The sequence below is a fragment of the Rhineura floridana genome, chromosome 2 (assembly GCF_030035675.1).
Source record: "Rhineura floridana isolate rRhiFlo1 chromosome 2, rRhiFlo1.hap2, whole genome shotgun sequence".
Lineage (NCBI taxonomy): Eukaryota > Metazoa > Chordata > Lepidosauria > Squamata > Rhineuridae > Rhineura > Rhineura floridana.
Genome location: NC_084481.1, coordinates 22208574 through 22233511, shown reverse-complemented (window position 1 = coordinate 22233511; position 24938 = coordinate 22208574). Strand labels below are relative to the sequence as shown.

Below are 24938 nucleotides of genomic sequence, written 5' to 3'. Positions count from 1 at the left end.
AGTTACAGCAAAACTTCATTGTGATTACTTACAGTCAGGAGATCTATTTTGTTGCAGTGGCAAAGAAAAGGAACAAAAAGAGCAAATTACTCAAAGAATTAGAATAGAGAGCCTCAGCACTGGTTTAAGACAAAATCATTTCCAGAAAGGAAGTCAACTTCAGGAGGAAATTGCTTCTGGCATCTCAAAGGGGAGCAAAGTAAATGAAAAGCAGTTCAGCCTCTGTTTTAAATGTGAGTTTGGTTCATACTTCCTTTTCAGAGGACAGCTAGAAAACTGCGCACAATGCTAGAACAGCAAAAGGTACTCTTGGCAAGAGCCGTAAAAACTGTGTTTGGAATAACTGATTTAACAAGTTAAAAATAAAAAAAAACATTCCATGCTTTTGAGAGCTCCTTTCCGAAAACAGAAATGAAATGTTCATCATCACAGTAAACCAGAGGGGGGATTTGTTTCACATTATACAAGAAAGGGCTCTATGGCGATCTTTCTCCAATTCCTTAAAGTTCAAAAAGATTCTCAAAACTACAGTTTGAGAGCTTCCTGCAAACAATGACTGACGTAGTGGATTTCCAACTATTTGCTTTTATTTGTTTTCATTTCTTCAGTGCATGCAGTCCAGTTAAGCTAAGCCACAATTTTATCAACTGCGTTGTTCAAAGGCTTCCTAGTCCCCTGCAAGTTGGCAGTTAGGACTATCCTGGCACCTACATAAATCTGCTCCTAGTACCACAAGTCTGACTGGCCTACAAGTGATTTCTTTATTCAGCTTGCAAGGTTCTTTGATAGTATGACACTATTATTTTTAGTTCACACCGTTTGGTATTTTCTCTCTCTTGTTAGACATGCCCAGTGGGATTTCTTTTGCTTTTTTCCCTTCTAACAATAGAGCCCTATGACTTATCAGTCACAAACTGCTTTTATGTAGCATATGGGCAGTTGTAAAAGAAAATTAGTCCAAATCCCCGTTATGTATACATAACTAGTTATGTATTATTATTTTTTTGGATCCTGGTCTTCATGTCAAATTTAGATTTTTAAAAAACTGTTCTCTCAACCAGTGATCCAAGTTAGTTTAATTATGCTGGCTGCTACATTTATTTTAATTCGTTTGGGTGACTTTCAGAACCATGCAGAACTTGAACAAAGAGCTCTAGTAGCTCCTGTTTAGATAACTGCAATGCATTGTTTTGAGGGCTGCCCTTGAAGATGGCACAGAAACTACAGCTGGTACAGAATGTATAACCAAAAAAGCTTGATGGGGAACTTATCTCACAGGTTTTGAAAATGCTTAATTTGCAGCCAGTCTGTTTTCAAACCCAGTTCAGGTTGATGGTGCTCACTTTTCTAAAGGCCCAGCTATCTGAAAGACTGTCTTCTCCCATACCCTGCTCTGGCCAACCTTACCATGTGAGGTGAGATAGATGGCAGAGAACATTCTTAGCTGTGGTGCTTCTGTAGCATCCCCTCCCCAAGGCCATTCACCTAGTACAAACCTTTGCTATCATTTAAGCACCAGGTAAAAACATATTTATTCTATGTATTTTAGTGTTTGTATCTTCATGATTTTAATATTTGCTCTTGATCATTCTCTAGCTTGTTTTTAGACTTTTTGGTTTTAAAGTGCTGTTACTTTGTGTTGCATCCAAAGAAGTCATCCCATGGGGGCATGGACTTCTGCTTGTGCAATGGAACTTCCTCTCTCTTTCCTCTTTCTGCACCCCCAAAATCTGCTCTGGAAGATTGGGGGAACCCCCAGAACAGATATGGGGGGGCATGGGGAAGAAAGGAAGGGGAAGTTCCATTGCACAAGTGGAAGTTCTTTCAGAAGCTGAAACTTTTGAGTTTATGTTCAACATAACACAAGGAGCTACAAGTCTGAAAAGGACAGACAAGTGTAAAACTTTTGAACATGCATTGAAGTGTGTGTGCATACTTAAGGAATTATTTGGGTTTTGGCCTTAAACTAGAAGCCAAAAGAAAAGTAGAGTGGGCTCCTTTTATAAAGAGTGCCAGACTAGCTCCTTTTGTATTAAACAATGTATCATCCAAAAATATGCTATAATCCTCCATTGACTCTCACAAAACCATGTGAAGGAGTCAATGAGCTGAACAGCAGCTTGACATTCTTACTCTGTATACTATGTTAGTAGGGTTAGGCTACTCAGATGACTAAATTGGTTCTGATAATCTTGTACTATTTACATTAGCGCTCACATGAGCAGTGTAATGTCAGAGCCGTGAACTCATGCAAATACAGTTTGCCTAAGAAGGTATTTGCAAAAGTGAGGCAGTTTCACACACATAACGTAGGGACGAATAGGTGACACCCACATGTACATGTTTGCTGCAAAGTATTCTGGTGAAACACTGCTGTTTCATACAACAATCATGTCAGGCGGTTGCAAGTCAGTGGCTCATCATAAGAACTCATGCCTTTATTGAGTCTTGTAAAGACTGGCTTGATTATTTAAATAGTATGTCACTCATTAGTATTAATACTTGGATTTTATGACCTATGTTAAGAAATAAGTCTTTCTTAGTCGCCACACTAGTGTTATGGAACACATTGAGGTTTGGATGACTCCATCTTTGATTGCCTTTTGCCGGCTTGTGAAGACTTTTTATTCTGGTAGGCTTTTGTCAGGTTGTGTTGGTTTTAGTGGGAAACTGCTTTTTATGTGCTGTGTCTGCCTGTGTGGTGTAATAGCTATAATGTTATACAAGGATTCAGAAGACCAGGCTTTAAATCCCAACACAATCATGAAGCTGACCTTGGGCCAGTCACTGTCTCTCAGCCTAACCTAACAAGGTTGTTGTGAGGATAAAATAGAGATGGGGAGAACTATGTACCCCACCTTGAGCTCTTTGCAGGAATGCTAGGATATAGTTTGCTGATACTGTTTTACTTTTACTTTTTATTGTTATACTATGATTGTGGTATTGTTGCAATATTTTTATATTATTTTAATTGATGTAAGATGTCTTGTATTATACACATGTATTGGGAAGGTGAAGTATAAAAGTTTAAATAAATATGACAAACAGTTGAAAGACCCACCCCCCAATTTTGTGTGTTGTCTAAAGAGACATGTATCCTCCATGTCACTAAAAGACAAGCCACACACTCCTGAGAATTTTGTCTGCTGTTGCAACATCGTCCGTAAAGGAACTGTTTACTTTCTCTCCATGATATCCATTCCATTCAGTTATATGTTGGAGACTAACTAAAGACATGTACTCAGGAACACCACGGGGGTGATGGTCTCCTTGCAACTCATCTCATACTGCATCCCATTCATATGTCCATAAAATAAAAATGGTGTCCAGAGCTGCTCCAGGGGAGGGACAAAATTATTTGGGAGAGGAAGCTTCTCAGCAAGCTTTAAAGGCCTGCTCTTGGATAGCTTCAAGCTTGAACAGCAAAAAAGAATATTTCAAGGGATATTTGTTGTGGTTATTTTTCTTTTGTTTTACATCCTATTTTTAATCCTTAACAATTACTACAGCAGTATCAACAAAGATCAAACAGTAACATATGGCCCATTTTATTTTTATAACACTAGGTACAGTCAATGTAGTCATGTTCAGAAATAGAGATGCTTCTAAGAAATAATCATTTGTGGTCTGAAACACCAGAAGGGGCAATGGCCACTCCTTGTCTTCCCTACATGATATCCCTGAATTAGAGTAATTAAGATCTGAACTATTCCATTATTCCACACTTTCAACATGGTTTCATCCAGGATTCTCCTTCTTGATGCTAAAGATAAAATCCCTGGAACTAGTTTTTGTTTGATCATTGCTATTGTTTTCTAAAAATGAATTTGCATCACCAGTAGTAGATAAAGAATACTTTATTTAGATGAAACTTTGTTACAAAACCATTAGCTTTTTTAAAAAAGGGACAAGCTACAGGAACCGATATTGTTATTGTATGTTATACATTCATGGCACAATCCAGTCTAGTGGGAGCATAGCACTCCTGCACAAAGGATTCTCGTTGGCTTAATAAAGACATGTTTTCTCCTTTGTGTGTGTGTATGTGTGCGCAAACAGAGGCAATGCAAAAGGCCATTAGGTTGAATAGAAGGTCTGTGAATATCTGTATCAGCCCTCTTGCCTTGGTGAAAATTACTCATGCTTGTCTGGGGTGTGGGTAAAACAGGGCTCTACTGAGCCTAACAGAATCTTTCAGCATGACTGGATTATACCCATGGTTTAAACAAAAACTGAGTACATAACAGAACTGTAAAACTTGGAAGTACTATAAAATTATTGATAAAACATTTTTTCTGTACATTTATATTAACTTACTTAAGACTGCAGGAGCTACAGTAAATGCATATGGAGTACATTAACAATGTAGGCACCCCATTCATTTAGCTAGAATTGTACAGCAATGAAAAAAAATTCTGCTTATGATCTGCATTTTGATGAACTGTTCCTTATTATGATGGTAAAGGTAAACTGTATATTCCTGTGAAAATATCCGTTACACACAATATTCCATCATACAACCTGCTTTCAACAGTCATTTTACAATTATCTTTTAGAACAATGTTATCATACAAAAAGCTCTGACAAACACAGTCTAATAATGAAGCCCAAACCAAGATAATACTCTTCAGCTATGTTTGATACTTTGTAGAATTATTTAAAATCAGAGCTCCACAGTAATAGGAAATTAGTACATGTAAAAAAAAATCTAGTTTCTTACTAGATTTGTATGCATATATCATTGTAACGTCTTCCTTGTCACATTCACATTTTTTAAAAAGCTGTCACAATACAAGGATTAACCCAAGTGTCCTGAAACTACCATTTCACCTTAACGTTTACACTAATACATATTACAATAAACTTACATTGTAAAATACAGGTGTAAAGTATATATGAAAAGCCATGTGTTCTGTTACTTTTGTCTATTTTATTAGTAGAATGCAGTTTTTTGAATAGTTTATTTTGTTATGTGGATTTTAGAGTATGTTAAAAGCATAAAGAAATATCAGAGTGATAGGTCAAATGATAATGTAATGATTAAACTGAACTTTTTCCCAGTTCACTAAAATGTGTAACAATTTGGTGTTCATACTTGTTGAACATTTCAAACAGGCAGTTTTCCCAGTCATAGGACAAAGTCCTGTTTTTTTAACATTATGGCATTTCTTTACCTATTTCTTAAAATATGTTTGGAGTTATGATCACACAGACACATTACTTAAATAAATAAATCTATGGCAAATATGATTCTGTTATGTATCCCAAGTACAAGTTTTAAAATCAGGATTTTAACGTGGAGCAGTGGTGTCAATACTTGCGTTATATCACTCATTATACAAATGAGACTGCTGAATAAATACACTAGATCCAAGAGCTATTGTTTTCTATGGAGAAACATAATAAGGGAGATGGCATTAGATTCAGCTAGATTTCAAAAAAGATTGTCCAGGTATTAGACCAAATGAAGTGCATGAAAAAAACCCCATGCATTTCAAAAGGAATGGTAACAGCCCACTCATTTTAACTACAGAAATAAAGGGTATAGGACAGCTTTCTTACTTCTGGATATAACCCCTTAGAATTAAGTAGAGACCTGTTTATACCTTAGACACTTATTTCTATTGCTATATTTGTGTGTATGACTATGAAGTAACTTTTGGCCAAATATAAATATAAAAATCCGATCCTGATGTTTCTATTGTTCTTTTAAATGAATTAACTAAAATGGAGACTCTTTGGTATTATATAACCTGATACACATATTAATAACTCCATAACACAAGCAGTAAGAACAAAGTATTTCAAGTATGAATAAAGTTTTTTTAAATTGCAGTTCTATATACCAAGCACTCTTTGGACATCTCCATTTTGAAGTATTTTAGAAAATAATGCTTTTTAAGTATAATATACAAAGTAAAAATGGGAACTCAAGCAAAAGATTTAAAACCAACCCTGATTGCTTGGATGAAATAAGATGTATACAACTGTTTCATGATATATTTAGAAATAAAGCCATAGTAACAGAACACATGGCCTTTTCCTGGCTACGTTTATATTGTTTACAAGGATATTTACAATTGAGCAAATCCTTTCACATATATAAAGCAGTTTCAAGAGATGTCAACACATTTATACAGATACATTTTAAACCCTCTGCAAATATAAAAACAGAAACATTAAACTTATATCCTAAACCATTCAAGTTATTTATACTTGACATAAAAACTCCTTAAATCTGATAGCTGCTGGGTTATCGCAGACATTTTTATGAAGGTATAAATTATTTTTGCATATGATCTTTATGTTCAGTAAAGGTGCAAACCTATTTAAAGTCTCAAGAGTGAACATGTTGTTAGAAAAATAAATAAAATTTTAGTAAAAGCGTGCATTTATTCTCCCTAACTCCAGCTATATGTAATGGCAGGTACACCATAGGCAAAGCAGATAATAGGGTTGCGTTGTGTGTGTATGTATATATCTATTCAGTATAATGTTAAAAGACAGTATCGGTAGTTCTTAAATAATTTATTTAAATGTTACCTTGTTGATGTAATTTTTACTGTGAAATTCTTATTGGACAAATTTTGTTTTCCAAAAGTAAAGCAGCTGGGAATTCACTTTTGAGAAAATGGCTTCTATTCCAATTGAACACAGCAGACATACTTATTCTTCCAGAATATGTATAAATTGAGAGATTGCAACAAAAAGCTCATAAACAAAAGCAGAGAAGAAGCAATTAATTCTAATCCTTGTAGAGAAGAGGAGAATTATATTCCTCCTCAGGACATGATACAGGCAGTGATTCATTTTGATCCTGCACAGGGAGAGGACAAAGGCTGAATGAAAGTTTTGAAATACTATAATAATTATATTATTAACACAACACTTTTATTTATTTATTAATTAATATTACAAACATATAATATTTTGTATGCTATTAGCCACAAAAATAAAAAAGAGTTATGTGGACATAAGCAGATGGTCCTATTTTTAGTTTTTATAAGGACTTTTAAAAAAAAGATTGATTTGATTTCAGCTGAAATATGTAAATTAGCATTTGCACCAAATCATATAAAATGCTCAAACAGAAATGCTGAATAAAGTATCGAGAATCCAACACAGTATGCATTTTCCGTCTAGCAAAAACGGCTTTTAATATTGCATTTAGTCATTCTTGTAATTTATCAGATGAAAGTGAATTTTGTTTGTCTTGTAAAACAAATATGCCAGTTTTAAATGGCATTAATAAACAATACATGTGTAGTCTGCATATTACTCAATTACAAGTCTGTGTCACCATATAAGAATACCAATTGATAAACGGTAACCATGATTTTATCCTGCAATTTATGTTTACTAAGTGTAAAGAATTTATGTTTACAAGTGCAAGGTCTTTAAACCCCTTTCAAAAAGCCAAGACATTTTGACTTGGCAGTACTCAATAAACATTAGGAGCTACAAAATTACATACCTTCATGTGCTAACATATTAGTTATTTAGTAGATATCTATAGTTCTATTTAACAGAGTCTGTAGAAGAAGGAGTAGTGAGCACTGTGTCGTCTGATCTATAATCTTTTCTAGGATGAAAGTGAGGACTTCGTGCATATCGAGGCTTCAAACTCATAGATGAAGGATGAGAAAAATTTCTTCTCAAAGAGTGTATCCTGGCTTCCTAAAAATAGAGGAAAAAACCTACATTTCAAAATAGCAGTTTATCATAATACATTTTGAATAAATATATAACAAATATATCAATTAATTCCTTTCCTTTCAGGCTTCATTTTTATATTTAAAAATGAAGCCTGTAAGGAAAGGAATTAATTTACAACACAAAACTATCCCATTTACTATATTAAACCATTTTTCCATCTCACTGAAAAAAGCACTAAAAATAAAGAGAAACCCTGGCATATTACTTACAAAATTGGACAAAGCCAATTATACCACTAGTCTTCAACTAATAGCTTATGTTCAAACTTAAGGTGAGGAATAGTGGTAAAGTCATCATCAATTTTTCTGCGTGTGCTGTAGTATTTTTGTAGTTTTTTATTAGGCAAAAGGAAGAGAGAAGGAGAGAGAAGACACACTGAAAAATGCAGAAAAAAATTAAAAGTGAGTCCCATAGTACAGACTTGTCTCTGAAAATGTGGAAGGCTACTGAATTACATAATAAAACAAAACGGCTCTTGATGGTTTTTAATAACAATTTACTGAGGGAAATTTTTATTTCAAAGTATTGATTGACTGATCCATCAGACTTCAGAGATTGTTCTGGGCAGATGTTGAGCAATTACTGTGTCAATTGTGCAAAATTCTGTGTTTATCCACAAATAAATAGTACATGTATGCAAAGGTTTACTCACTTTTGATTTTCAACATATTATTCACTATATTGCTTCTCTCCATTACTCCTGTGCCAAGAACTGCTTCTCCCAAATCAGGTTCATCAACTGCAACTTTAGCAAGAGGTCAAAATCACCTCTTCATTGAAAACTGTAAGGGTCTTAGGCTCCCCTGTAGGTTCACCACCTACTTACTTGCTATCCACTCCCAGTAGACATTATTGGTCACTGTCACTTCCTGATGCTATGTAATTTCCCCTTTCTGTACAAAGAAGTACATTCTCCTGTGTAGTACTCTCAGATGTGGCACTGTGCCTCACTTCTACTTACTCCTTGTTTCTTGGTCTTGTCATCATCACTACCTATTCCTCTCTGCCTTTTCTTGATGGACTTTCTATACTTTTGATTACAGGCCAACCTGAGGCCTTAGCCCAACTTAACCAGAGGCCTTGGCCCAACTGTCTTCTTTCTGGAATCCTGTCAGTTATAACCATCCACCTGACTGCAAAATTCAGCAATGTCCCAACCTTCAAAAACCCAGATCCTACCCCTGAAACACCCTAATCCAGTAGAGGTGCTGTCCCCTCCAAGGTGTGACACCACCTTTCAATATAGTCAACCTAATCCCACTCCTATAAGGGTTACATCACATTACAAAAGTAGAAGATACATGGGTTTTCATCCACAGGAAATTAGTCACACTTTAATCCCATTGAAATCAATGCAATTTAAGATAGTCATGACTAAGTTAAGACCAGATGATTTCAATGGAACTAAAACATGATTAATTTCAACTTCCTGTTCCTTGGGCAGTAGACCTGGCCATTATTGCTCATGCATCAATTACTTTCAGAATGGATTATTGCAATGTACTCTATATATTTCCTTAAAGACTGTTCAGAACTTCAATAAATTCAGAAAGAAGTTTCTAAAATTCTGGCCAATGCTAAATTTTGGGATTATGTGACACTCTTATTAAATTAGTTGCATTGTCTGCCAGTTATTTTTACATTTGTTATTCGCCACTTTGGACATCTCCTTAAGGGGAAAAAGTAGGTTACAAACTTTCTGTACTTATCTGGCAGTAATTATGACTTTCACAAGCACTATCTGAACAAGGCTGAGATTCTTGTTCTAATTGAAGGAATAGTCATTTAGAATTGTCCATAACTTGATGAAAATACACAGGTTAGAATTTACGTGAATGCCCGAGGATGATGAACTGATAATGAAAATACTCTAACGTACCTATCACTCCCAGAAGCACTGCATAAGGTTCTCCAAATCTGAGAATAAATTAAATCCATCTTGTTTGCTATTAGATAGAAACAGTATGACGTATTGGTATCTGAATATTATTCAGTGTTTACTGTGTTTGCCCTCCATTCCTAAATGGGCATATAAAGATTATCCTCCCTGTTTGTTTTAGTGCAACTGGTTGTCTGAAGACTAATCGATGTTGAAATCTTGGGGGGAAAGAAGGAACCGTTTTACTCACCAGAAAGGTGCTTCTCTGTGGGCACCAGGACACCCCAAGTGGCTATTGTCTTCCTTGCTAGTGCTTGAGGCAGGAAAGAGTTAACACTCCAAACAGACTGTTACCACGGCTCCTCCCACCACAGAGTGATAGTTCTTTTTCCTGCCTCGCATGAGCAGTACTGATTTTTGCCTTGCTCTTCAGTCTGGCTGATTTATATCCTTATTTATTTGTCTATTTAAGTTATTTATTAGTAGTTAATGTTGAGATTACAGCTGGTATAGCACAGTGGGGAAGAGAGCTTGGCTGGGAGTCCAGAGTCTGCGAGTTCCAATCCCCACTCATGTCTCCTGGGAGTCAAGGGCCAGCTAAAGATCACCCCCACAGTCAGTGGCTCAGGGGTTACATGCCCTGCCACTTGTGCAGCCGTGGGCAAGCTGCATAGTCCCAAGGAGCCCAGTTGCCCCCCAGCTGGCAGTTGTGGACAAGGAAGGGGCTGGCTTGTGCAGCTGTGGCAAGCTGAGCAGGCCCTAGCCAGCTGGGGAGGACTAGCCTCAGAGGGAGGCAATGGTAAATCCCCTCTGAATACCACTTACAATGAAAACCCTATTCATAGGGTCGCCATAAGTTGGGATCGACTTGAAGGCAGTCCATTTCCATTTAATGTTGAGATTAATCATCCGTGAATGCGTATGGGTGTTTCTATGTAGTTTGTTAACGAATCGCAGAGAGTGCCTGAATGGCAGTTAAGTGTTTGTTTGTCCGTTCGGCATAGCTAGCTAGTATGACTGAGCTCCTGAGATTCCCTCTGCATAGGTGTGTTAGGTAAATCCACCTTTAATCTCTTCCAAAGTAAGTCACAGAAAAAAACTTTTCAGATAGACAAGGGACTGAAGCCAGATAGTCTGAGCCAACAACTTCTGGAAGGCCAAAGGTTCCCCACCATAATTTAAATTAAGCTGCACACGTCAGCTTGTCTCTCCTACATCATGCTGCTGCCTGTTTTGAGCTCAGGTGTCCCTGTGACCACGAATGACAATCAATTATAAGTTAAGGAAGGCAAGGAAGCATTTAGTGACATAACAAGGGTGCCAGTAGCATGCCAAGACTAAGGGACATGGTATCCAGCTCCATGAAAGGAGCCTTCTGGACCACCATTCCTACTGAAATACCCAGCTGCAGCAGCTGCTCGCCATAACACTCTGCAGTATGTCCAAACACAAAGATGAATCTATCTGAAGCAAAAAAATTAGAATCTGTCAGGGTGGAGATGGATGGATTTCCCATGAATTTGGGTTGCAGTGGTATTTGAGCTATAGGACATTTAGAATATAGGACATTTGGAAGAATTTGGTAACATGTGTCTCTGAGCATATGGTGAGTGGTGGCAACACCTGCATTCAGCCGAAATAACAGAAAGAAGACATGTGCTGTGCTGATCTTGTTTTAGCAGGGAGGAAGCAATATTATTAAGACAGTTGATATAGTTCAGATGGTCATTTTGAATATGTCTGATTTCCTTTATAATTTTAGTGAAGTTTCCTATAGGAAATCATTTTCTTTTTTTCTATTTCTGTGAATATGTGAAGTACAGCAACACTTTGTAAAACTTAGACTAAAAAAACTCCAAACATAATTGTGGAATAATGGCACTAACTTCTGCAGAATAGTCTCCAGTGGATCTCAGGAGTGTCTCAATCTGCACAAGATAAAACAGTGGGAAGTGAAATATATTCTAGCAAAATGCTAGGTGTGCTCTATGTTTTTAATTGACTGCGCCCACCTTGCCTGAAATGAAGTGGTTTAAACATAGCAGGCTGAAAACATGCATCCTCTTTTTTTCAACAGCTAGAGTCATTGCTGAAGTAGCAACATATTGGAATCAGTCTGATTTTACATCAAACTGCAGTTTCAGATTCCGCTGTTAATGCACCCAAAATAGAAACAGAACATAACCTCCAATTTGAAACACAAAAAAATGCTGTCTTCACCATCATATGACACTGACCAATAAAAAGGCTTTGAAATTAATAAAAATAAATTTGACACATTTCTAGGATGAATAATGAGGGAAATAAAATTTTCTAGTTTAGATTCTCTGTAGAAACATTAGTAACACAGGAAAGAAGCACACCAACAAACATACAAAAATATAATTCTCCATCTTTGGAGATGGCAGGTGTTGCCACCACTCACCATATGCTCAGAGGCACACGTTACCAAATTCTTCCAAGCTACACAGGAAGTGGATTGGACTGTGAAAAACCAAACCAAATTGTGTTTGCATTTTGACCAATTTGTAGGGCAGTACAGTATCTTAGAGAGGAGGTCTGGTCTCCTGCTCCCCTGGTGCATTCACTATAGCTGCCCAATTTCCCTGCTTTTTAAAGTTCGATAGAAATAGCTGTGGGCTATAGGTACGTTCTTAAACCGCAAGGTTTTTTGCCTATTAGTGAATTTCCCTGCTTTTTAATCCGGGAGGTAAGAAATGGGATCCTGTGCAAGTTTGCTGAGAATGGATTGATCATTTGCATGCTTATTGAGTTCAATGGGATTCACTCCCCTGCAATCATGCTTAGGATAGGTGAAACTGACCATGGGGAGGAGGAAGGGGAGGGGGGAGGGGGAAGGAGGGGATGCGAATGGGGAGGGAAGGGCAAAGGGGGAGGGAAGGGGCAAGAGGGGGGATAGGAGGGAGGGTTTGATCATTTGCATACTTTTTGAGTTCAATGGAATTTATTTCTATGCAATCATGTTTGAAAATGGAAATGGACTGCCTTCAAGTTGATCCCCACCTATGGTGACCCTTTGAATAGGGTTTTTATGGTAAGCGGTATTCAGAGGTGGTTTACCATTGCCTTCCTCTAAGGCTGAGAGGCAGTGACTGGCCCAAGGTCACCCAGTCAGCTTCATGGCTGTGTGGGGATTTGAACTCTGGTCTCCCAGGTTGTAGTCCAACACTGACCCGGGGGAGGGGCAAGGAGGGTAGGAGATTGGGTGGGTGAGCACTGGGCAGAGCCCCTTTCCTTTCCAAAAGGAAAACATTCTGAACAGTATCATTCTTTTTCAGGCTTTCCCCCACCTTTTTATTCTACAGCAGGCACATGTAGCCTCCCACCCAAATTTAAACCAAAGCTTTCCCTGGCCACATCCACACCAGGTCTTTACTTCACTTTGGACAGTCATGGCTTCTCTCAAAGAATCCTGGGAAGTGCTGAAAGTTGCTAGGAGACGCCCTGTTCCCCTCACAGACCTTCAGTCAGAGCTGCTGTTAAACCAGTCTGGCCGCTGGAGCTCTCTCAGTGGAACAGGAGTCTCCTCTCAGCACCCTTCACAAACGACACTTCCCAGGATTCTCTGAGGGAAGCCATGACTGTCTCTCATGAAATCAAAGTATGGTGCGGGTGTGGCCCCCTGATTAGGCAAGCCCAGCAGCTGTGAGTCTGGCTTTAGAACTCTTGACAGTTGGTTCTTACTGAGCTTGCCCCGCATTATCATAGGCTCCCAGCCAAAATTTCTTAAATTAATTAAAAATCAGCCAGGCATTTTTTTAACTTTTAAACTGCAGAAGATGAAGGTCACAGTATGGGGCAAGGTCAGTATTAGGATTACAGGTACTCTGGGAATATGACTAATTTTTAATAAATGTGAACAGATTATGAGAACTCTCAGAGAAAAAAGTCCAAAAGGGCTCTAGGTTTCCCCCCCTCTATTTTTAGACTTTGAACTCTCTATTCTCTCTGACTGTTTTGTGTATCGCCATGAAAATTGAGCAGGTTGTTAAGCAAGCGTTTCTGAGTTCAGAACTATAAGTTTTGTAAGGTTTTGTTTTGAAATGAGCTTATGGGAAGCATCAGAATGGCATGGGGGTATTTTCAATTTAACATTGCAGAATGTGAAAAACCCACACTGACTATAGTATACAGCCACTCTTGTGGCTGTATAATGATAGGCATCTTCATTAGTTTCATTATGAATGAAAGGTGAAGTGATGGGCCCCATTTAGTTGTGTTTTTTGTTATAAAACAAATGCACACCCCAGATAATGGATGCTGGGATTAATCTTTTTAAAGAAATTACTGGCTCGTGATGCTATGCATTCAGGAGTCAAGGCACCTCATTCCATAACAGGACTGAAAACACATGGACATGCAGCCCAGATGGGACACCATACACTGAGTTCCACATGTGCACATAAAAAGAACAGCGCTAAAGCTCTGAACAACAGTAATGCACTAAGATTGTCATTATCAAAATTGACAAAGGAGAGAAAGAGAAAAGGTAGATAACTGTTGACTGTTCAGCTCCTCCCTGGCATTTAGGGATATGGGCAAATCGGTCAATTTCAGTTTTTCTCAGTTTCTCATTTTTCTACTCTTAAGTTTAGTTCTCCACATCTCCTCATCTGTTTGCAATTTTAAAAAAAGTCCTCATGAAAATTTAGCAGCATTTTGGTGCCAGATTTTTCCCAATCCACAAATCTTTGTAGGCAATTTTGCCTAAAATGTACTTTTTTGCATATTAATGTTCCCCAACATAATGCATGTTTGTATACTATTTTCCTTCATATACACATTTTTAAGCACACTTTACCTTTACATATTACTTTGCTAGAAAACTTCACTGCAAAATTTTGGAGAATTGCGAATTTTGAAGGATGGCTGTGTTTCAGTACTTGTATTGTTTGGAAAATGTGAATTACATAGATTAGCATATAAATGTGAACTAGAATGAATTTCTCTCCCATCCCTAAGTCAGCATGCCAGTGAATACTAGTTCCTAGGATTTTTGCCATTATTATTATTGTTGTTGTTGTTTAGATCTTTACCCTACCAGTCTGTCCAAAGAAAGGACTTACTTCTGGGTTTTCCAGAAAACCTACTCATGGGTTTTCTAAAAGCATCTGCCTAACCATTGTGGAAAATGGCATGATGGATTAGATGTACACTTTGTCTAATCCAAAAGTACAATTTTCATGTTCTTATTGAATGAAGAGTACCACACTTGACCATCTTTTGAAAAGAGGGAGGACCAACGAGAGAAAGAAAAGATGGAGCTGACCCTGACTGGGAATAGAGTGACAAGAGGACTGGGTCTGACAGGAGGGAGGACAGGGAAAAGACTGAAGAGCCAGGTACATACCAAGGAAGAAAATTAAGTTACAAACAAGAAGAACAAAGGAAACAAACTCATGGAGACCACCAAAAAAAACCCACACACCCCAAAACAATTTAGAAACAGGAGCTGAGGAACAACCGCCTCCGACGAAGGCAGGAAATGGACTGGAGTTGAGTTAAAAAGGAAGCCTACTTCCTTGACATTGCTTGCATTTCCCACCTTCAGATACTAGGTGGCAATAACAGCTTACTTGATGGACTATCATTCAGGGAGAAAAATAAATGCACACATATTGGAAACTAAATGTAAGACAAAGGTTCTGGTTTAGACCTTTCTCAGATATGCAGCGTTCCCTGTGTAGAAAATTTCTGCCCTCTCAATTCCTGGACAGATTGTCACTTGGGCTGGTACCACACTTGGCATTTACTGCAGAATAGCCACATTTTGTCTACTTACTTTTTACAAGGGATCTGCACAAAACATCTGCCTCTCGTTTAGAGCTTACTTACTTTGAAACTCAATAGAATAGCTGTACAATTTTCCCAGGTGTAGATGACCTAGTGCACTGGTATTCTAGTTAGTTATGGTCTGTGTAGATTGCTCTCTAGCCATTTCTTTCTCTATGGTCTGTCTCTCCTGTCTAGAAATCAACTCATTACTTTAACCCTTCCCTTTCCAAAAAGCATTGCCTTTTTATCATTTTTCCTCCCCTCCCAAAAAGGGTGTAATTTTTTTAAAAAAATGCTGCTTGGGAGGTAATCATGGGCACGAATTTAGTGAGGGAGGACCGAGCATTTAACACTTTCTCCCCGTACAAGGATTCCAATGAAAATGACCCCTGCAACATTTGGGACTGGAGAAAGGGGATACTGGTCACCTGGTTACAGAGTGTTAAAAATCTAGAAGCAAGGTGCTATTCCACTTCCAGCTTAAAATAGAACAGAAATGTCAGAGTGAGCACTTGCACCAATATTTTAGAGTTCCCCGTAAGAGAGAATTTCCCTGTGTGCTTCTTGGAAGGTGAGAAGACTTACAATAGTTCTTTTAGACTTCTCAGAGGGCTGCCCTGTATTTATTTTATTTATTTATTTTATTTATTTGTTTCATTTTTAAACCGCCCATAGCGAGTGGCTCTCTGGGCGGTGTACTCTCTGTAGGCAGTCCACTAGCAATCATGGCCATATTACACACATTTTCCCGTGCCACCCCCCGTTTCTAGTTTGACTGCACTAGATCAACATAGATTTTGCCATCTTAGTGAAGAAAAAGTTGAGCAATCACAGCACCAAGGACGCAGCTTTTGCTTTGTGTATGCCTCTTTAGTTGTGATTAAACTGAATTAGGTGGGTCAAGAGTAATCTGTCTTATCTTCAGAGAGGGTCTATAGGAGGATAAACGATATGCTCAAACAAACATATAAGATGAACGCAACCACTCAGTAACTCACTTTATTAACAGATGCTACCTAGTGAAAATGAGAATCTGCTAAGCAGCCACAAAAGTAATTTTCCTTCAGCCTCTGCAGCAACCCAAATAAAACGGAGCGGGACAATGCTCATCTGTGGACTATCTGCTATAGTACTGGCCAGCCAAGCTACAGAACTTTTCCATACAGTTGGCCATATGCACTCATGAATGTGGGAATCAATAGATATAACAAATAAAACAACAAGAATCTTAAGTTTGATAGATGGAAGATTCTGCACTGGAATTAATACTCCACAGAAAGGGGGAAGCAGAAATGCACATAGACAGAATCACTGATCTAACTCCTTATCTAGCCTGGGTTCTGACTCCTTGTAGTCTCAACAGGCTAAGGGTGGTATTCAACTACATCCCTGTGCTAGCGCAAGCATTAGCTCAATGGAATTTATCTCCTCCTCATCAAGATCTGCTCTGGAGGAGTTAGGAACCCCACAAACAGTTTAAGGGGGTGCGTGGGGAAAGAAAAAGGGGAGAACGGACTGTTGGTCTCACTTAAAAGGTGGTTTCCCCAGGTATCATGCTATCATGTATGTTATAGTGCCTCCTAGTGTCCGAAGGCAAGAATACAGAGGAGTCAAGACCCCAGCTGCTCCTTCCGGTCCCACTCCCGTTCATTTGAGACTAGGCCGAAGTGAGACACCCTGACGGCAGTCTCATACAGGACAGGCAGACCAGCAAGGAAAACAGCAACTGCACAAACAAAGGAACAGCAACAGCCAGAACACATATACAAAGGTCTTGTAAACAAATGTCATTAAAATCTTATCGTTTTTGTTGTTGTTATGTGCCTTCATGAAAAGCTACAAAGGTTTGCTCAGATAGTTATAAAGGCTGCAAAAATTTGCATCTGCATCAGTGTCTGCATCTGTTTCAGAATTGTTTAATAATGTTTTTAACCCTTTTAAAAAGTTTTTTTTAAAAAAATGTTTTTAATGCTGTTTTTGTTTTAATGCATTTTAAGATCTGTTTTTATGATGTTTTAAAGTGTTTTAGTGCTTTGTCTGCCGCCCTGGGCTCCTGCTGGGAGGAAGGGCAGGATACAAATTGAATAAATAAATAATAAAAATTTACACTGACAGTTATGAAGGGCTGCAACTGTTCAGAGGGACAGACTGGAGCTTTGAGCTGAAGCTCATGAGGCAGTTTATATATCTTCAGTACACTGAGGCCCCCTAGAGGAGCCACCAGGTTATTCCACTGTTGCCTCTGTTGCTGTTCAGGTCTTGTGCTGTTTTGAACTGAGGCTCATGAGGCAATTCATATTCCTCACTACACTGAGGTCCCCTGAAGGAGGCACCAGGTTATTCCACTGTTGCCTCTGTTGCTGTTCAGGTCTTGTGCTGTTTTGAACTGAGGCTCATGAGGCAATTCATATCCCTCACTACACTGAGGTCCCCTGAAGGAGGCACCAGGTTATTCCACTGTTGCCTCTGTTGCTGTTCAGGTCTTGTGCTGTTTTGAACTGAGGCTCATGAGGCAATTCATATCCCTCACTACACTGAGGTCCCCTGAAGGAGGCACCAGGTTATTCTACTGTTGCCTTTAGAAATGACCTGCTGCTGTTCCGGCTTTGGGAGAACTGGAGCTTTGAGCTGAAGCTCATAAGGCAATCCATATGCCTTCACTACACTGAGGCAAATAGAGGAGCCAGAACATTATTCTACTGTTGCCTCTGGAAACGGCCTGGAAAGATCTGGGCTACGGTCATGAACCCTGTTTGAGAATGGCGCCAGCCAGCAATGCCACCCTGGGCAGGAAAAGCACCGGAGCCACAGCCACAAGTCCCATTTGAGAAGGGCACCAGCCAATGTCCCAGCTCGGGGCAGGAAAAGCACTAGGGCCACAGGTACAAGCCCCAGTCAAGAAGGGCTAGCCAGCATCACCGCTCCTGTGAGCTCCGCCATGGAAAGATTTGGGGCTGCAGCCACAAACCTCATTTGAGGAGAAAGGGAATGCCAAAGGACCTCTGGGGCCACAGCTACGGGCCCCGTGAGGTAAGAAAGCTGGGTCTGTCAGATAAACAAGCCGGGTCTGAAGCTGAGGACCAAATGCAGAGATCTGTGGGGCTGCAGCTGCAAGCCCCACAAGGGAGGTGGAGAGGACTAAGGAGGTGGAGAGGGCTGGAGGCTCTGCTCAGCAGGGCCCAATGGCAGGAAAAATTCACCCCCATGAAACAAATAAACCGAAACACTCTCTCACCACACACTCTTCACATGCAACCCCAAATGCACAGACCAAACAAAAACTCACTACGGTAAAGTAGAGAAGAGAAGCAGACAAGACAACAGCCTTGGACAAACGCAGGAATGAACTGGAGTGGGACTGGAGGGAGCAGCTAAGGATATTGGAGGATTAAATATAAAATATTTAAAGTATTAAAAGTATTAAAAAGGAAAAATAGTAATTTTAACTGAAATATTTCTATGATTATTTCTCATAGCTTGATACTGATCAGTCCTACTGATTTTTGTTAGTAATGCCATTTAGTACTGTAGCACCCTCTACAGGAAATATTTTGTGATTATATCTTCTACTAAGTATACGCTAAAACTTCTAATATTTCAAAGAATTTCAGCGTGTAAAGTAAGCAAAAAACAACATAAAGTGACAAAGGATTTTCATTTTTTATTTATTTAATCTATTTTACCTCACCTTTCCAAAACCTTAATGTGGCTTATAATAAAAAATAAAAATAAAAACAATAATGTCTATACTTCTGTAAGTGAAAGGGCACTTTAAGTCTTTCTCTTTCTGTCATTACCCCATCCAACTTGAATTATGCCCCATTCAGCTAAAATACACCCCCAAAGTAAAATAAGATTATAGACCTTACTTTAACAGACTCAGGTTGCATCACAGGGGCTGCCATGGCTATGGCACTTTGAGCATAAACTTGGTGATATGCTGCTTGAACTCCGTGATCCGAATATGGCTGGTATACAAACAAATAAACATTGTTACAGCAAATGTATTTGCAAAACAAGTACATTTACAAAACAGCATACAAAGAGGAAAAAAATGTGCTCAGAAAGTGATTTTCAATACATCATCTTGGAACTACTTTTTCATACTGGATTAAGTATCCAAGAACCCCACTGACCTTGGACTAAAAGATCACCTCTAAATTTCCAGCAGTTTTTTGTCAGAACAGATGTAAAGGTACAGACCTTTTGCCTGTAGTAGGGTAGACATTAGGGCTATTACTGACAAGGTTTTACTTGACTTGGGGCCAGGAAGGTTCAAAATAGCTGGAAGAAATCCATAGTATATTTAAATAATTATAGGAAGCCTGTGAAAAAGCAGAACAGGCAGTGCTAAATGTGTATAAGATGCATGAAAAAAAACTTTTTCTTTGGACTGCAGGTTATAAAATTGTTAATTGAGTTGAGTTTTGGCCATCTACCACACAGTATGTTTGTTCCCATTAAGCATGCTGTCTGGTACTGCATAACGATCATCCATATCACTACTGAGCAAAAGATTGCTGTCCCTTCCTAAGCCTATTGGCACAAATGGTTCCTTACAAATGTATGTGTCTCTCTTTTTAACTCCATGTGAAGTAGGTAAAAGCCAAATGTATGATTATTTAGTTATTTATTTTTAATCCTCCCAAGCCAGTGGGATTGCTGTGGAGCCTAGAAGCTGCTGGAAATATTTGTTAAAAACTTTTTTTTTTTTTTTTAGCAAACTTGAACCACTTCATACTCCATGTACTCCCAACAATTATGGAGTTAGGTGTGTTTCATCTCCCCAAGTTTTCAATATTTTTTTAAAACATTTTTTAAACTTGCTAAGCTGTCAGGGTTCCTAATTACCCCTACCAATATGAATGTGACAGTGAAACTACCTACCAACTGTATCTCCAGCAACTTCTCAAAATGTGGTAGGAAAAACCTAAGAATTCTATTTGAAGATTCTACATGAAGGTCTTCCGCTGATGGAAGCCCCTAAGCCTACTTGAACACCACTATCATTGTGTGCCTTTTGAAGCTATGCTAGTATGTGTAGGTTTGATCATTCTGTGTTGATTATGAGGTAAATTTCATGTGCTGCTAGATGTCAGAATGTAGTCAAGACATCTTGATTACTATAATAATGTGAAAGTGGGACATGTGTACATTTCTGCCTAAAAAGGAAAGGGATATACCCCAAAACAGTTAAGCTATTTTGGCAACATTGATATGACTGAAAATTTTATTCACTCATGGCCCAAGAGTTTAATTACTAGTAAAGCCTGAATATGCAACATTTTTAAAACTAAAAGTCAAAATTCAGGGCTTCATCTCCTAATAGAGACAATAATCACAACAGAGGAATTAACAGCAAATGGAATGTGGGATGTTGGGGGAATATGCTTGAATTCATGTGCTTGAATGAGCATTGGTGGTGTGTGGGATTTCTAATAACAGCTGGGACTATATTACCTATGCTTGCAGAATGCAAGAATAATCTAGTAGCATATAATATAAAAGCTAGTCTACTAGATTCTGCCACACAGTATCAAGATTAATGGCACTTCCAAATGGGAGTGTGGAGGACCCATTTTTCACAGCATCCACATCATGTCATTGTCATCAAAATACCAGCCCATACTTTCTACATTTAGGGCGCAATCCAACTGGCATTTAAGCTGGCTGAAGGGATATAGGATGCAGCGTATCCTTGGTGGAGGAGGGATTTGGCGCAGCCGGGCTGTGCCAGCAAAACTCCCCCACTCTAATGCAGCTGGGGAAAGCCACTGCCACTGGGGCGCAGTTGGGAAGCTGGCAGAAGGCCCGAAAAAGGAGCATTGGGGGGTGTCAGGATGGAATCAAGGAGAGACATGTTTGGCTCAATCCTGCGGTCCCCAATCGTAGCAGTCAATTCACCGGGAAAAAGGATGGCAAAGAAAACATTTTTTTCCTTCTGCCAAGCTCTACGGTGCAGCCAGCATGCTCCCCTCCCAGGGGCTTCTGATTCGAGTTGGGGTGTGGTGGAACCTTCTGCCACCTCCCTTTCCGCTGGCTCCACTTCCGCTACCCTTCTCCAAGTAGGACTGCTCTGCCCATAGATCTTCCCAGTGAGCAAAAACAATCCATAATCCATCCATGGTTACTGCTGGTTTAAAAGCTGTAAGCCAGGCGGTGCTGTATCAACTCCATCTGATACGGAGGCTGCGCCCCTACCTTCCCAATCATCTGCTCCCATCGGTGGTACATGTCCTGGTCTCCTCTCGCCTAGACTACTGTAATGCGCTCTATGTGGGGCTACCCTTGAAAATGGTCCAGAAGTTGCAACTGGTACAGAATGCGGCGGCGCACCTGATTAAAGGCAGCCACCGACTAGATCATATCACTCCAGTGCTAAAAGAGTTGCACTGATTACCAGTTGCTTACCAGGCCCAATTCAAGGTGTTGGTTTTGACCTTTAAATCCCTACATGGTTTCGGCCCAGTCTATCTGAAGGAGCGCCTCCAGCATCATCAGCGATGCCGCCCAACAAGATCAGCCTCAAAAGACCTTTTCTCCATCCCACCAGTTAAAACAGCCAGACTGCTGAGGACTAGGGACAGGGCTTTTTCAATTGTGGCCCCCACCCTGCGGAACTCCCTCCCAAATGATCTCCGCCATGCCCCTTCTATGATGAGTTTCCGCCGAGCCTTGAAGACCTGGCTCTTTAGGCAGGCTTTTGGGGTGGGCTAGGTTTTACTGTTATTGCTTCGGATTTTTAATGTTTAATGTATTTGTACGTTTTATTTTGTACGTCGCCCAGAGTGGCTGGATAACCAGCCAGATGGGCGACTAACAACAACAACAACAACAACTACATTTTTAAGTAGATGGGTTGTCATGTGTGTGGTGGCATTCAGTGGGTGTTCTCTATTACCACACCCCTAGTTCCACTGGCTCCTCACATGAGCATAAAGTTGATATTTTGTTTCCAGCAACCAAAGCATTATGAGTGTTCCTATTTCCTTGACTGCATTATGCTGCAGTTATATCAGAAGTTCAACAACCAAGTTCAGAGGAACTGTTCTTTCAAGATCTCCACATAGCGCATTTGAAGATTACCTTGGAGTACACAGCAGTGCATACACTGGACCTTCTTTTTTTTTTAAAAAAAGAAACAACCCCAACATTTAATATGGAACTCTTCATCACTCTTACACATATCTCATACAAGTAAGGTAAGCATCAGTCTTGCACAAGACTTCAGTATTAAAACCTTTTTAAAAATAAAAAAAATGGAAATGGATATTGCACCCTCCAACAAAAAAACTCAACCCTCCATTTTCTGCATTGTTAAACATGATAATTAAGTCTTGTATCATCTGCTCTTGTACTACTTTCTGGATTTTTTTTTTAAGGTGAATGTGCACAGGTACAGAAATACCAGCACACACACAACGGAAAAAGGTGGTGGACAAAGAAGTGAATGAGGGCGGAGTCAGAAAAACACTGCCCAGATACATTCTGACACAATCTGCCCACTGGTATGGACAACAAGCAGGAGAATCTTTTATAACCTGTTTATGATGTAAGACCCGTCTGCAAGCACTCTAAGAAACATATATAAGAGATCAGGACTAAGCTTTACAGATGAAAGGTCAGAGCCATACTGATAGAAGAGGGCTTCATTTTAAATGGCTCCCTCAAAATTCTGTAAGATAAACTAAAGAAACTACAATCAGGAAGACTACTGCGGGGGGGGGGTGGAGGTCAAAGCTCCAAGAAACTAGTCACTAGGGCAAGTCTATTCCTATCCCAGCATTACTGATTAATTTCTCTCAGTGAATAGCTGCTATTTAGTCTATGAGAAAAAGTGCTACAACATGACACCACAGGACAGACAGCCAAACCTGCTCCCTGGTGGCTCAGCCTTCATTGAAAGGAATCCCATAGACTTCTAAAATGTTTAATTATGAGCAAATGCTTTCTTTGTTATATTCTCTATGCAGAAACAATCTAGAAATAATTAATTCTATAGAGCAGAGGCAGCCTACAAATACTTGTCTGAGTATAAATACCTCTGGAACTGCAGCTTCCATTAGGGAAAGAGGAGGAGGGACACATCCACCATCCTGTGCAATTTCTAGGGGCTGATAAGTGATTTCAGAAGGATGAAGATAAAAGAATGAAGTGGGAGAGGCAGGAGACTAAAAAACAAAAAAAAATTGTTTTGCCTTTTTAATATATATATATATAACTCACTCAATTCTCAGAATTCAAACTAGAGAAAGAAAAATTGTAACATAAAATTCTAATACAAACATGGCAACTATTATATAGGTGGAATGCCTTCCCTCTGGAAGCACACTTAGCACTGACACTTCTAGCACTTTTACACCAAGTAAAGATACATTGGTTTGCCCAGCCATTTCCAGGATCGAGAGACTGAGCAGCCAGTACAGTGTTAGCCCTGTGGTTTTAATGTTGTATTTGCCGCTCTTATCGGTATGCCGATGCATAATATTTGTTCATTTGTAATTTGTGGTTTCTAATGTGTGCGTTGTACTCTGCCCTGGGAACTCATATGATTAAGGGTGAACTATAAATAAATCTAATACAAATATGAAAAAAACTTTTAAAATTGTTCTCTCCTACCGAGAGAACTAGATTAAACATGAGTAACACACAACCATGCCAATTCTATCCCTCAGTCACCTATCCCTCAGCCCACCCATTCCCCACCATTTTCTCTCACCCAAAGCATCTTCTCTGATACTTTTCTTGATTTCACCAGCAGGAGGGACCCAATATCTCCTGCTCTCACTTGGAAAACATGACTTCCCCATTCAGTAATTCTAATCAAAACTATAAAGTACTTGGTAAGGCATACTGTTCTCACCTAAGCAGAATGCCAAGCATATGGCAAGAAGCTCAACCCCCACTCACACAAATCTCTCTTCTCCCACACAGCCAGTGCCCTTTAGCAGCCAATCCAGGGCAATTTACCTCAGATGGAACCAGATTAGAAGAGGCAACTGCAAGCAGAACGGAGTAGGCAAGGCAAATTTGCTTCAGATCCCCCCTCAACACCCTAAGCAGGGAACCTTGAGAGGGTATCTGAAGCAACCTTGCTTTATCTTCTCCAATCTGCTTTATTCATGAGTTAATAAATATATTGGTGCAATCAAAGTAATAAGCTTTGGCTCTTAAAAGTGATTTTAGAAATGCCAAAACTTTAACATCACATAATGCATTTTTTAACTTTATACAGGATTAGATACTCCCCTTACACATTTGTAATGATTCAATTTAGTTTTCAAATCCTTTGTGATCGCTCTTTAGTAACCTGGAACAATGATTATACATTTTTTTTAAAAAAAAAATTCTATTAAACTTTATTCAACAAATAGTGTGGATTTTCTTACAAAGTCATTTATCCTGAAAAGGTGTGTGTGTATTTATATGATAAGTCATTTCCAGCTTGAACTGAATTCCAGCTTACTTTTCCTTACCCATTTACTGGTCCATTTCCTCTCCATTCCTGCCTTCCAAAATTCTACAAGCAATTAGTTGGGACTGTGTC

The 24938-nt window shown here is 39.1% G+C and overlaps 2 protein-coding genes across 5 annotated transcripts in view; both read right to left on the bottom strand.

Moving 5' to 3' along the window:
- The window catches only part of RFTN2 (raftlin family member 2), a 57423-nt gene extending 57249 nt beyond the window's left edge, over positions 1–174 (bottom strand). Inside the window, exon 1 of the mRNA XM_061608132.1 lies at positions 33–174. The gene's annotated coding sequence lies outside the window, so the exon portion shown is untranslated. The remainder of the gene's footprint in view (positions 1–32) is intronic.
- A 6898-nt stretch (positions 175–7072) lies between these two features.
- The window catches only part of BOLL (boule homolog, RNA binding protein), a 43873-nt gene continuing 26007 nt past the window's right edge, over positions 7073–24938 (bottom strand). For 3 of the 4 annotated variants that reach the window (XM_061612882.1, XM_061612881.1, XM_061612883.1), the window contains exons 9-11: positions 23434–23562; positions 19261–19359; positions 7073–7677 (exon numbers count right to left, since the gene is read on the bottom strand). In XM_061612882.1, the coding sequence (XP_061468866.1) occupies positions 7519–7677; positions 19261–19359; positions 23434–23562 (387 nt within the window). In that variant the 3' untranslated portion in view covers positions 7073–7518. Of the gene's footprint in view, positions 7678–8380; positions 8462–19260; positions 19360–23433; positions 23563–24938 lie in introns of those variants that run through there. The other variant, XM_061612884.1, reaches the window with a different exon arrangement.